At 33.7% G+C, this 15,569-nt stretch overlaps 1 protein-coding gene across 1 annotated transcript; it reads left to right on the forward strand.

Annotated features, from left to right (window-relative positions):
- Positions 1-270: 270 nt before the first annotated feature.
- On the forward strand, positions 271-945 carry LOC113181455 (small ribosomal subunit protein uS15m). Its single transcript, XM_077803140.1, is given in 4 exon segments — positions 271-290; positions 373-477; positions 479-565; positions 567-945. Coding segments are annotated over 4 exon segments (591 nt in total).
- The last annotated feature ends 14,624 nt before the right edge of the window (positions 946-15,569 follow it).

The raw sequence follows: 15,569 nt of genomic DNA on the forward strand, positions 1-15,569 counted from the left end.
TGTTTGTTTAAGAGTAATATAGTACTAAGTTTTTGCACTAGAGAGAATGTATTGTAGAGCTCAGAGAAAATTTCTGAAGTATCACAGTGCTCCATTCGTAGTTATCCAGAACTTGATCTGCCTACCAACTACATTGCCCTGAATATGTGTGTTGATATACTGGGAATCTTTTTGGACATCAGAAGCAGAGGTAATAAAAGTGTTTTACCCACTCTTACTGAGCCATCAAGGTGGCACCCTTGTGGCCAGGTCCTTATCACAAAGGGGACAATGGCTGTGGCGCCGGCCTGGTGAGGGTCAGAAGTCACCATGCTGATGGCTGTGTGGAGGGCCCAAAGATGGGTTCAAACCCAGACAGTGACCTGGCCCTAGTCTTTGGCCTTCTGGGGAGCCAGAGTACCAGGCTTCCCTCAGACCAGTAGGCCTTCTGCCTCAAAGTCTCCTACAGGCAGCTGGTGGATATGCTATCCAAACACCAGCCCAAACAAGACCATGACCCATCCTCTTCCACACTGCTCAAAGAATACCAGAACATCCTTGGAATTAAGAAAGTTGATGATGTTGTGAAGATTCTTGTTTTTGGAAATGGCCAACCAGAAAGGGAAGCTAAGAATCAAGCAAGAAGAGTTGATGAACACAGTCATGGCAAACCCTGAGGACACCAGATCCCTGGAGGCTCAAATTGTTGCCTTGACCATCAAGATCCACAGTTATGAATAACACATGCAGAAACAGGGAAAGGATAAAAGACACAAACGCTATCTACTGATGATCATTGACCAGAGGTCAATGCTCAAAAACCTCCGTAAGAACAATTATGATGTCTTTGAGAAGGCATACATGGAGGTGGGATTGGTTACACTTTTCCCCTGTCTATTACTAAAATGCTCACTGATGATTTGTGTGCAAGGAGCCTGGGTGCCTTTGGTTTTCCAGGAGGCATAAAAGCTGAAGAAACAAAAAAGGGATTTTAAAATCTGCAGCCAAGCATTTCCCAAACAAGAAGACCAGGGGAACCTAAATAGCTCTTTCAAAGCCAGAGCAGAGATACTCAAAGAAACCAATAAATTCTGTTAAAAATAAAAAAGTTTTACCCACTCTTTATTAACTGACTCCTCTTTTCCCCAGATTTGCTTGAGGCTGATGATGTCATGCATGCACAGGTTCATTACTCATATAATGAGGCTTCTGGAGATGCAGAGCAGGTTTTCCAAGCATGTCAGTAAAGTGCTGAGATTCAGGAAAGGAGAGTGACTGGGATTTTCACAATAGTTGGTGAGTGGACCTGTGGTGAGGATTATACAAGGGCTTGAACGTGAACATGCATGATTTGAACTTCCTTCCAGAGCCTGAGGAGGGAAAACCTGCATTTCTAACTTTCTTATCAGCTTTCCCTGATGTTGAATGGAAGGGAAGGAAGGAATGTGACTTCAAAGCTGTCAGAAAACATCAAAGAATGGATTCAGGCTCATCATGATAGCTATTGAATGCATCCACAAATACTTTCCTGAGCTCTCCAGTTAAAGCTAAGAACACAAATAGTTCTTATGATCCTAGGCTCCAGAGGTGGAATGGATCACTCAGTGATGTCAATCATCTTCAGAAAAGGTGCCTTACAATGGGGAAGGGAGACCTTTATAAGAATTTTCAAGGCCCTGTTCCAGCAAAACAGAATGAGGATAATCATTTCTTTTATCTCTCAAGGTTTGAATTGCATAGAACTTTACTTATCTCTGAATATCTTTTAAAAAGTAGGCAAAAACAGAGGCTTTGATGGGGGGAGAGGCTTCTTGCAGTCTTCAGATGACATTGGTGGAAACATGAGGTTAAAGGAATAATTCTATAGAATGGGCCCACTCTGCTGACCCCCAAGTGCTTTCTTTCCAAGAAGCAATTGACTTGTAGCCCTGACTGGCTTAAGTGGACAGAAAATGTCACTCTACTCAGCAAGCTAGCTTTTATTTGCAAGAGAATTCTGGCCCAAAACCATATCCAAAAGAGAAACCCAAATTACTCTGAATGGGGAGATCTTTGTGAACCTTTTCACAGACCAGATCCCGGAGATAAGGATAATTCATTCCTTTTAACCACAAAATCTGTAAACAGTATGGTTAAAAATCTAATTAGAACCAGTCAGCATGGGTCAAGGTGACCTCGAGTTGTCATGGCAGTGGGACTTGAAGGTCTGATGTTATCCTGATGCTGTCAATCAAAAGTCAAGAAGAAGACCTGGGAAAGACTCTCTGGAAACTTCTCTGGGATCCCCAATGAAACTGGAGTGAAGGGAAGAGACACACTGTCCCTTTACTCTCCAAGAGGTTACAGTCTGTTAAGAGTGTCCCCTTTTCTCTTTCCCTTTCCTTTAATAAACTAATGCCTGTTACTCTGAGGGAGATAACTGAAATCTTTCTGACTCCATCACAAGAATTGGAGTTTGCAGGGGAGGGTCTTTATGCTACCTCAGTTTCTAAGAAGGCCCTAGCCCTGTGACAATATCAGGTCCCCGTGTACACCCTGGGAGTTTTATCTCTTCTTCCTTAAATAAATCCTACTCTGTTCACTCTCTTCTTTTATTATTGTTCATGGATTTTTATTCTTCCAATATGCAAAACAAGAACCCAGAAGGAAATTTGTGAGGCTTGCAGCTGCCCAGACCCCATCAGCCAACAGAAGCAGATAATTTAGTTTCATCTCAAAACTCAAGTTTCAGCTTTACCTTTCTCATTCAATTTTTATAGTACATAGAGTTGTTTTTAAGAAAAGGTCTCAGTAATTTGGTTTGTATAAGTAGCTTTAGGAGAAAAATGGTCAAAACAGTAGTATTTTCTATGTCTAGGGGGGAGTTTATTCTGTTAGCTGACTTGATAGTTTTCTTACCAATTATTCCCAAAATCATCAATAGAAATAATTTCTAGAGGAAAATAGGCATTCAAAATGAAGTAAATTTCAAAAAATGCATATAGATTTATCGTATGCATTTTGATAGTTTTCCCAGAACATTTAACCAGGATGGCTCCTTACAACTTAGCTTAACTTTAATTGTACTGAATGCTGGTACATATTTTATAACCTCACAGAAGCAGAACTCACCCTCTAGGGTTTTCACAGGAAATGTTTGAAATGATGACTGTAGTAGACAGGATATGTCTTGAGCATTCGTGCGCCCTCCTCCAGTTGGAACAGTTTCCAAAGTCCTTTGGAGACATGAGTAGAGTCAGGTTCATAGCATAAAATGTAGTATAGGCCAAACATAATTTTATCCTACTGAACATTGCTGCATTGAATCAATAATACTGACTTTTGGTACTGTTGAAGGAAAATATGATTCATAGTGGCTTTATTTTGCTGTTGATGAAATGTTAAAAAGAAAACAGAACTGCAATTGTTTAATCCAGTTAGCTACCTAGGAGAAGCCAACCAGAAATAAAAGGCCCTATTTTGAGGAATCTTCCAATCTACAAGATTAGTGATAGCACTCTGATCACACTGTACCTAAGGCTTTCTGCTCTTCAATTAAGGAAGCCAGGAAAGTTCTTTATCAATAGAAGTTTTTGTTTTTGTTTTTGTTTTTGTTTTGCATCAGGGATTGAACCCAAGGTGAGGAGTGGGGGTTTAAACACTGAGCTGAATCCCCAACACTTTTTTTTTTTTGAGACAGTGTATTACTAAGTTGCTTAGGGCTTCCTAAGTTGCTAAAAATGGCCTTTTTCTGACTTAGAAATTATTCTATTAATATGTTTTTCTCTCACACTACCCTAAATTCCACATACCACATAAAGATTTTATTAACAAAATATTTAATTTTTTTCATCATTATAACTCCTGTGGATTTTAATTTTATTTCCTTTATGTATTAATTACTTCTAAATGCTGATTTAGTTGTGAAAACAATAAAAGCATAAGCATTCCAAATTAATTATCACTTTTAATAAAGCTTAATAGAAAGATTTTATAAAAAATATGCTAAAGTTGTCAAATGAATTTTTCCCTCACAGTAGTTTTGGCGCACAGAGGAAACAATATGTTTTTATTTGTTATATTATTGTATTCATTAACGTCATGAATGCTAAATTCATGTTTACTTTAAGCTTTATAAGTTCATCTTCCAAATTTTATATTTACATTTTATAATTTAAGTTATAAGAAATAAAAAATAATAATGTTATAGTGGTGTTAAATATTACTTAAAATTCAAATTGAAGAGATTAAACTTTAAATATTTGATTCCTTTTATAAAGTTATTTACATTCTGGAATATCTGAAGCTGTATTTGTATAATAATTAAAAAATAAATAAATAAATTTCACTTCTTAGTTATTATCAATGCAATTATTAATCAGCAAAATTTTCTTAGCCATTTATTAGTTTTATAAATTAATAATATGTATAAATTCAAACTCTAGTAAACATTTGATACATTAAAATTAACATTTGCTGTATTCTTTTATAACTTTCAAATGAAATTATGCCTAAGAGGGCCTATAAATTTTTTTATTGTGGTCAAAAGGTCAAATGTTAAACAATAATATCACAGACATTTAAAACCATAAAAACACTTATTGTTCCAGAGATCAAAAAAATTAATTGACATAAACAAATTAAAATCATGCAGCAATTCTAAATCTATTTAAATTTGGAAAGATGTTTGGTTTTTAGGAAAAGAGTTTTTTGTTTTTGTTTCACTTTCATTTCATTCCCATTGAAATTATAGGTATGTTCTAACCTCCATTGAATTTCTTTTTTCTAGAGCAAGGATTTGAAAACAGGCACATGAGTTAAATACAGTTTGCCTCATATTTTATTTGCTATTCACAAGTTAAGAATGGTTTCAAATGTTTAAGTGACTGGGATAAAAAAGGGAAAGAAAAATATTTGTGACATCAAGTCATACAAAATTCGAATTTTAGAACCAATAAATAAAGTTTATTAGAACATCTATTCATGCTCTATTGCTGACAAGAGTTAACAGCAGAATTCAGTAAATGCAACAGGGACTGAATGGTCTGCAAAGATGAAAACATTGGCTACTTGGCTCTTTCCAGAATGTATGCTGACCATTGGCCTCCTAATCACAAATCTGAATTTAGTATTAGAATCCAGGAGTTACAAATCCCTACCATTCTTCTTAAGGATGGATATATATATATATATATATATATATATATATATATATATATATAAATGAATAAAGAGAAACACCAAATATTTACAGGTCATTGACTAGGTGGAGTTTGTTGATTTTATATCACTCCAAGCCTTCTTTATGAAGAGCTTTAGTTTTCTAAAAGCCCAACTTGAATTTATAAAGGAGGGGAAGGGGGGTGACATTTCCATTCAGGCACTTTCACACCTATAGATGTTGTATATACTGGTTGAATTTCTTACCTACCATACCCTTCAGACCACGCCCTTATTAAAAAGTCCTCGGGGGGCTTGTTTGTCCTTTTCATCACCTTAGGACACAGTAAATCTGTCTGAGCCTCATTAGATCCTGAAACAGTTTTGATCTTTAATCTTAGATTTCCCAGGCTCCATAACTGAAAGAAATATCTGTTGGTTATAAATTTGTTTGTGAATGTATATATATCTGTTTCATGTGTATATATATATCTTTTTGTGTATATATATATATATATATATATATATGTATATATACATATATATATATATATATATCTTTTATACATATATGTGTCTTTTGTGTGTATATGTGTATCATGTATATATGTATATATAATAAAAGATATATATATACATATATACATGATATATGTATATATAATAAAAGATATATTATATATTAAATAAAAGATATATATATCTTTTATTTAATATATAAAAGGAATCATATAGTGTGTGACCTTATGTCTCTGGCTCCTTTCACTTGGCAATTTTTCAGGTATATATAAGTTGAAGTATCAGTACTTTGTTTCCATTTATTTCTCAAAAATATTCCATTATTTGTGGAAAGCATCATTTGTTTATTCATTCATATATTGATGGACATTTGGGTTGTTGCCGCTAATTAGATATTTTGATTAATGCTATTATAGACATGTGAAAGTTTCTGCGTGGATATATGCTTCTAATTATCTTAGTACATATCTAGAAGTGGAGTTGCCCAGTTATATAATAATACTATGTTTAAATTCTGAGGAAAATACTCTTTTCTTCAAAGGTTTCCCATTTTACATTTCCAGCAACCAAGTACAAGGAATCATATTTCTCCACTTAATCATCAACATTCATTAATTTTCTATTTTTTTTTGCTTAAAGATATTCTAGTAGGTATGAAGTATTATCTCATTGTGGTTATTTAACTTATTTATTTATATTTTATGTGGTGCTGAGATTTGGACCCAGTGTTTCACACATGCCATGCAAACGCTCTATCATTGAGCCACAAGCCCAGCTCTCAATGTGGTTTTGATCTATATTTCTTTCTTTTTTTTTTATTATGCCATGTGTTGCTTTATTTTCTAATAATTTATACATATGTAGGCACATGTATTTTTTGATAATCCCCAGTCATATATGTACATGCATATATTCTCCATCTTAATAAATTACCTGTAATATGACATATCATCAATAATTTCAATATTGAGCATTCTGTGTTTCAATTCTCCTTTGGGTGGATGGGGAGTAACTGGAATTGAACTCAGGAGCACTTGACAACTGGGCCCAATCCCAAGACCTATTTTGTATTTTATTTAGAGACACTGACTTGCTTAGAGGCTTGCTTTTGCTGAGAATGGCTTTGAACTCACTATCCTCCTGCCTCATCTTCCCAATCTCCTTTGATTACAGGCATGTGCCTCCATGCTGGGTTTGTATTTTAATTCTTTTTATAAATTTATTTTTTAATTCTGATTTGTTATATATGACAGTGGAATGCATTACAATTTATATTACACATATAGAGCCTATTTTTTCATATATCTGGTTATATACAAAGTTCACATCATTTGTGTCTTCATACATTTGTTTGATGAACATAGTTATTCCATTGTTTGTGACATATATATTGGTATATGGTTTCCTTTGCAGTTTAAAATGTCCTTCTTTATCCTTTTTGATTATCTTTAGCTTGAAGTCTACTTTATTTGATATGAGTATGGAAATTCTGCTTGGTTCTGCAGTCCATGTGAGTGGTACGCTTTTTCCCAACCTTTCACCTTCAGTCTATGAATGTCTTTTCCTATGAGATGAGTCTCCTGGAGGCAGAATATTGTGGTTATTTTTATTTTTTTTCATCCAATTTTCTTACCTATATCTTTTGATTGGTGAGATTAGTCCATTAACATTCAGGTTTATTATTGAGACATCATTTGTATTCCCAGCCATCTTTGTTTACTATGGTATTTAACTTGACTTGATTCCTTTGATTAGGTTTTCCTTCCGTGTAATATCTCCCTTTGCTGATTTTCATTGTTGTTTTCTATTTTCCCTTCATGGAATATTTTCACAAGGATGTTCTGCAGTGTAGACTTTCAAGTTGTAATTTTTTTTAAACTTTTGTTTAATGTAGAAGGTTTTTATTTCATCATTGAATCTAAAGCTTAATTTTCTGGATGTAAGATTCTTGGTTGGTGTTCATTTTCTTTCAGAGCTTGATATGTGATATTGTTCCAGGATCTTCTAGCTTTCAGAGTCTGTGTTGAAAAATCTGCACACAATCTAATTGTTTTCCCCCTATATGCAATCTGATTCCTTTCTCTCATGGCTTTTAATCTTCTCTCATTATTCTGTATGTTTGGCATGTTCATTATAATGTGCCTTGGTGTGGATCTGTTGTGATTTTGTACATTTGCCATCCTGTAAGCCTCTTGAATTTGGTTTTCCAAAAGGTGTAGGATGATATGCTGAGGAGGTAGGAGGTGAGGATATAGAGTTACTATATCTTGGGAACTGTGAAAGAGAAATCTAAAGAAGAGGTTAATAGCAGGAGAAAAGAGAGAAAGTAATTTTGGGTAGACAAGTAATTGGGAAGACAGTAGAGAACATAAAATAAACACAGATTTATATTAAGAAAAATTAAAAATGTTAAAATAGTAAAAATTGGAAGAAAAAAAGGTACAACACAACTGTAATCTACTTCAGATGTCCTAGTCCTTAAAATCCTAACTCATGCAAAGTACTCAGTTTCACATATGTTGGGGATGTGAGGGCCAGAGAAGAGAGAGGGAGGAGAAAAAAAAATCTCAAAGGAAGAAAGAAGATTGTCTTGGTTGGAGATCAGTATCTTTCCTGCTTTCCTTCTGATCCAATAGGTGGTGTCATCTGTTGTTATCTGGTGTCTCTGCCCTCAGTATGGTGAAGGTAACCAGGGTGGGAGGGTTGGTCTTGGATGGGGCCACCTGGAAGTGGGATGTGGCACCTTTAGTCCCCAAAAGGAGTCTGCACCTCAAGGATCTCTTTTGGGGCCCGCTCATATGATGTGAGTGCCTGGTCTTATTTCCTTATCTCTCCTGAAGACATCCCAGTTTCTGGTCTCCCTGTTAGTCTCTAAGTTGTATCACACTCACCCTCTACCTTACTGCTTCCTAATAAGATATCTTTCTCTCCAGGGCTCTTGAGTATGGCACTTTGGGCATGTAATGCACATGCCCCTGTGAGAGCTGTTTTATTTTGGGCACTCACTATACTGGGTTAGTGGCTGCTGGGGAAAGGATATAGTTAGAAACTGGGTACCTGGCCAGCTGAAGTTCCAAACTTAGAATTGCTCCCACTACAGATTGTGATGAAGGTGACCCAAGATGGAGACAGCTGCTTTCAGAGATGGGGTGATGGGGTGGGTGGGGGCATTGGACCATGAGTTAGAGACGGGCTTTGTGGCATGCAATGTGTGGCTGTTGGCTGACTTCAGAGCCTGTGTGAAGTTCCCAGGTGCAAGCAGGATACCACTATAAGGGACTGTTTCCATTACTGCAAAGTCCCAAGATGGAGGGGCTTGGGGGAGCCCCACATTGGTAGATGGGGGTCCACTTGGGAGTGGTGGCAGGAATTCCTTCACATGAGTAGCTGCCAGGTGTTGTACGTGGGAGTGGCCTCCAGGATTTCTGCTCAGGTGGATGGCTGAAAGTTCTGCCTAGGTGCTGATGCCAATGCTGATGGTCCCTCTCAAAACCTGGTAGTCCTTTGTGGGCATGTAGTTGGGAGACCTACTCTGACACTGGGGCCTGGATCCCTGCAAAGGCATGGTGGCCGTGATTCCTGCATTGAAGCAGGAATATTGCTCTAAGAGAAGCAGTATTATTACTACTTGAATCCCAGGTCACAGAGTGGCCTGCCATCTTGGATCTCTGATCTGTATTCCTTTAATAACAAGTAGCTATGAACATCTTCTCATGCACATAATTATTGCCATTAATTTTATCTTTCTTATCTTGGATAGGTATGTCTACACACAATTTTGAATATTTTAAAATTAGGTGTTTGTGTTTTTGTTGTTGAGTCTGAAGAATTTCTTATATTTTCCATTAATTCTTAATCAATTACATGATTTACAAATATTTTCTCCTATCTTGTAAGATGTCTTTACACATTCTTGATAATGTTGTTTGATATTCAAAAGTTTTTTTTTTCTTATTTGTGTCATCCTGTTAGTCTCCATTTTATTTTGTTACCCATGCTTTGGGTGTCAAATCAAATAAACCTTTGCCAAATCTGAGGAAAGACTTTCTTCTTTGTATTTACATAACAGTTGTGCAGTTTTTTTAGATATTTAGACTATCCATTTTGAGTTTGTGGATATAGTAAAGTAAGGAATCTGTGATGCTCAACTTCATCTATTAATTAGTTAAGATACAATGAGCACTTGTTTGGTCAAACATTAGTCTCAATTTTCATGTAAAGGTATGTTTTAGGTATGATTCACATATACAATTGGTAGACTTTAGAACACATTACCCTCATTATATGGCTGAGTCTCCATCAATCAGTTGAAGACCTTAAACCAAAGACTGCCTTTCCTGCAAACAAAGAAAGTTTCTGCTTTAAGACTGCAGCATAGAAAATGACTTTTTAGTCTGTTGACATGCCCAGTCAATTTAGTGGATTTCAGACTTAAGACTGAAACATCAGCTCTTATTTGAACTTCCAATAATTAGGATTACCATACCTCTAGCCCTACAGTTGTGTACGTCTTTTGCATGTGATTTTTCCAGGATGCTGATATTGAATAAATATTCAGCTTTCCCCCAATTGTAACAGTTAAAAGTGTTCACATCCAGCTTCTTCCAATCCTAGCTTGGGATCCTGCACAAAATATTTGACTTCTCTTATCTCAGTTTTATCTTCTGTAAAAATCGACATTCTATACATGTGATATTTGGGGGTTTAAATGAATATTTACAAATTGATTATTATAATTCCTGCCCCAAAGTAAATGGCAAATAAATTTTAAAGAAAATACATTCCACTTTCCCACTAAAAAAGAATAAGAGAATTTCTAGAATTAATTAATAGTCAGTTCTTCATATAATTTAGTTACTAAATTATGTATGTCCATTTCTTTTTGAGAAAGGAAAGCTTATTTGTACATATGCGAAGAAATATAAATACATAGATGAAAATATATAAATCAAAACCCGTTTTAATGAAAAAATATTTAGGCTTGGAGCAAATATGCATATGTATGTATATATATATATATATATATATATATATATATATATATATATACATGCATACTCATAACAGTGGTCCACTTTATGCTTTGGATATAGCCCTTGTTGCTCTGCCACTGAAACTTATTTTTAAAATCAATGTGTTTTATTCTCTTTCTCATCCTCTCTCCCTTCCCCTAGAATGAAACCCACTTGATATATTTGTATGCGATTTGCCAAAATTTTATTGAGATTTTTTTAAATCTATGTTCATTAGGGATATTGGTCTGAAGTTTTTTTCCTTGATGTATCTTTGTCTGGTTTTGGTATCAGGGTGATATTAGTCTCATAGAATGAGTTTAGAAGGGTTTCCTCCTTTTCTATTTCACAGAATAATTTATGTAATCTCTCTCTTATTACCTCTGTTAACTGGTTCAGTATCTCTACCTTGCAAAAAGCACCTTAATTTTGAATTAAAAAGATGTATAATTTATCTTTACATAGGAAAGTATAACTATTAAATATTTTTCAATATTTAAGTAACAGAATTACCTCTTTCATGTAGGAATAAAATGGCTCCCAATATCACTTATCTAGTTTTCTTGTCTCATTTTAATACATTCAAATAATAAAAGATCCATTTACAAGGAGTAAAAATAGCAAGAAAATAGTTCCTAATTGTTGTCAAAATTGATATATGTCTATGTCATTTCATAACAATAGTATTAGCATAGTACTAAAATTCCTATTTGCGCTAATGAAAATTAATGGAAGAAAAATGACTGCCTCTTAATTCTATCAAGATTGGGATAAAGAGTACAATTGACTTTGTTGAAAAATAAGTAATACAAGGTACCCACAGATTAAGTGCAGAAGCCTAACAAAAGTAACCAACAAAATCCCTCACAATACAAATACTATAAATGATACAAACAGTAATATCAGAAATATTATTAATTTTATAGCTGATTTGATAACACAGGAAGAAAAATATCTAAGTGCAAGAAACATTGAGTGAATCAGTCTGTAATGGCATATAGGCTGCACTGTGGCACCACTGGAGAAGGACACAGAAACAAACTTAAAGACTTGAATGTGATGGACATTATTATCCAAATTACATGTATAAGGACACAAATTTGTGTGAATATACTTTGTGTAGAATCAGAAATATGAAAAATTGTGCTCTATATGTGTAATAAGAATTGTAATGCATTTCACTGTCATACATAAATAAAAAAGTAAAGACTTGGACTTTGAATATAATGTGTGTTAGACTCCTTCAGTTACTATAAAATTTTTTTTCTATAATCTAGGTGGATGAAACTAGTTATTTTTCTCACATTTTCTCAGCCTAGAAGTCTAAGATCAATGTCCCCTCTAGGTTAGTTTCTGATGAGATCTCTGTAAATACATAAATATATAAATAAGTAAAAAAATTCAGTGATACCCATTAAAAAAAGAATAAGACCAACTTTAATCAGAACCATCATGATAAGGATGGGGATCACTGCGATGAGAATTTGCAGCATGGGAGACAGATTGGGGTCAATTTCAAACACAGTATGGCCAAATGGAAATTAATTACCAAGGCGCATGCTTGTATTAATTAAATAGAAAATTACTAGGAGAAAACATTGGGAGTAAAGGGAATTCTGACTAACCAAGTCTTTTTCTTTTCTTTTTTTAAATTTATTTCTTACATACATCACAATAGTGGAGTGCATTACATTCATAATTATCCATTCACAGCACAGTTTTTGGTAACTCTGTATATAAAGTATGTTCATACCAAATCATGCCATTATACATGAGCTCTCTTAAAACCAAGTCTTTTTAAAGACAGGCCCTGGTGATGTGACATCACCTGGTGGGTGGTGAAGGATAAAGATATTGATTAAATCTCAAAAGTGATCAGATACTGGGAGATTCTTGATAAATATATTTACTAGGGTTCTTGATAAAAACTGATTTTACAAGTATTTTTTAATAGGCAGGTCTAGGGAAAGATTTAAGAGACCAACTATAGGTTGTTAAAATAAAGAATCTTTGTCACCTTCTTCCTGACTTGTTTTTCAGGTATCCTTTGGTGGCTTTTCAGATGTTCAAGTGGTTGGAGGGAGGTATGCTCATGTGTGTCCTTTTACAAGGATATCAATTCTATTAGATTAGGTTCCCACCCTTATAACCAACATCGTAATTACTACTTTAAAATCAACATCTGCAAATGCAGTTCAACTGGGAGTAAGAGTTTCTATTAGCCTTCTATAAATTTTTTTCTTCTACTGACCTCACTTATCATCAGCTTATTAATATGATAGTTTTACCTTTTATTCTCCTTAGCTGCATATACATTTACAATAAAAACAGTACTATATTCTCTGATTTTTAGCTCGATTTAAAATACCTGTTGATCTTATTCAGTCCTCCTGACTAGGTAAGTCTTGGCTTAATCTGTATTTATCTCAGTTGTTTTTGGATATTTGAGCATTCCTTTTTGTTTTTAAGATTAACTATTGAAAAGACTGTGGTATGTCCTCTTTTGTAAGAAAATTTCTATTTTCTTTATTAATTCTAGATATGGGGGGCATTCTTTTTTAAAAAAGAGATATAAATTATGCCTTGGAGTTTTATCTAAGATTTTGGCATCACATTTGAGTTTTGTTCTCCTAATAACTAACAAACTAGATGAGTCCACCACCAAGAAAAATACCATTGGCTTTTATGACTTCTCAAATTATATGTATAGTGATTCTTTAATATTAAAATTTAAGAGAATTAGGAAAAGGTTCTAGGAAGGTTGACAATGCTTATCTTGTATAGTTAGCAAGTCATTTGACTTAATCAATATACCAATGTGTGTCTTTGGAATAATCTATTTTTTACACAAAAAATGTATTTCTCATGACAAGTTGAGAATCCAGGGAACTCATGTGGTATTTGTTGCAAATGTTCCAACTTCTTAGCAAATGATTTCTCTCTGTTACACTCTTGTGACCTGATATGTCCTTATTTATTTTAAATTTTGTTTGTCTCTAATTACTCCCATTATTACTACTCAAAGCTATAATTGTACAATTATCCTAAGATATATACATATTTTATGTGAGCAGCCTAAAATAGGTTTGGATTCCTTACAAGTCAAAAAGCTGAACTTTTTGATATAACCATTTTGAAGGAAAGAAAAAAATGGGGAACCCAATTCATTATGTAAAATATTCCCTTATTGCATATGAACTTTGGACTTTCCCTTTGTTATAAAGTTCCATTTGTCAAGAAATAAAATGTGAATACTAAAATATTTACCCATATGTGTTATGTTTCCAAAGAAGAGCCCTTTGCTCAATATTTAGTCATGATTTATTTATAGTACTTTATATTCCATTCAATGGGAGTTTCTAGAGTATTGCCAAAATGTGACAATCCTATATCTTAGTGTTCCTATAAAATTGTCAGTTACTAAAATATGGTCTGTCGAGATAAATAGTTACAACTTCTCTCTTTCCCGTTGGCAAGATTCTCTGCCTTACAGCATCTGACACATACTATAGTCTTTACTGAAATTGAATGCACCATAATGTACCCATAAACCTGTACATTCACAATTTATTCTCTGTGTTATTATGTTGCCAATAGTATATATTGTAGGAGAAATTATAAAATTATTTATTATAAACTTCAGTAAGAGAAATGAAACTATGTTTTCTGTTAACATTTTTATTATTCTTAAATACCAGTAGAAAAAAAAAGATCTTGATAAACAAGAGAACCATTGACAATATTTAGCCTTCAGACATGACAAGAAGCAATCATTTTCTTTAGTGTATTTTTCAGTCATTGATCACATTCTAAGTTAAAATAAATATTTCTATTGCAACTATTTCTTTTTCTAGAATAATCCATTTTGTAGGAAGACATGATTTCATATTTTTCTTCAACATATTTATTTCTATCATTGTCAATCATGCATTTTATATTATTGTCAAAATTGGGAATTATCCTGGTACCCATGACATAAATCTACTCACATGGGAATAACTGATACAAAAATTAAATTTAGCCCTTTGAAGACAACAAATTAAAATAATTTGTGGTCTTTATTTTGGGGAAAATACTTGTATTTGTGTTTTAATACAGTGTCTTTTAAGTCACACAGACCTGAAATTGGATGGCTATTGAAGACATTAAATTCACATTTTAAACCTCTCTTCCATTATATATTAAATAGGTATCGTGATATTTCTGTTTCAGAGCTATTGATGGGATAAAGTGAGACTATACATGTGCACACATTTACACACATACTCACACTGTTTTTGTCATAAATGGTACCACAATAAAGGCTAAAGGAATATTATGAATCTTATTATCAACTTTTTAAACTAATAAGTAATTTTACTTAAGGATAAAAATATAACTTCTGATTATTTACACTAAAATTTATATATAAAGTTAATATTTTTGCCAATTGATTATTAACAATATCAAGAAAAATACATTAACACTAGAGCAAATTGGATATGAAAGTAAGCTACATTTGCTTTAATATCTATACTAAATATGAAAATGATGCTGACAGAGGGCATATATATATTTTTATGCATATTGTAATTTACTTTTTTGTGCCTTCTGAATATATTACCAGGTAATGAACTTGGTAAAATTTCTCCTTTGCCCACCTTCAGCATAGAGGCTAGAATTATCATTTCATCAATGGTCTTTGTAACTTGAAATGAAATTGTACCAGTTATAACAATGAGATGCTAAGTATAAATATACTGTGGAACTCCTGGGAAATATTTTGCATTTCTCTCTATGATAAATCCCTACCTCCTGCCTTAGAGCTGAGTAATGGATCTAATGACAATGACAACCCTCACCAGTGAAAGTTTCTAACACCACTTGCCTTGTTATATATTTAACTCTAATATATTAAACCCATTGGTTTTTCCACCATTG

Source organism: Urocitellus parryii, chromosome 10, assembly GCF_045843805.1.
Source record: "Urocitellus parryii isolate mUroPar1 chromosome 10, mUroPar1.hap1, whole genome shotgun sequence".
Classification (NCBI taxonomy): Eukaryota; Metazoa; Chordata; class Mammalia; order Rodentia; family Sciuridae; genus Urocitellus; species Urocitellus parryii.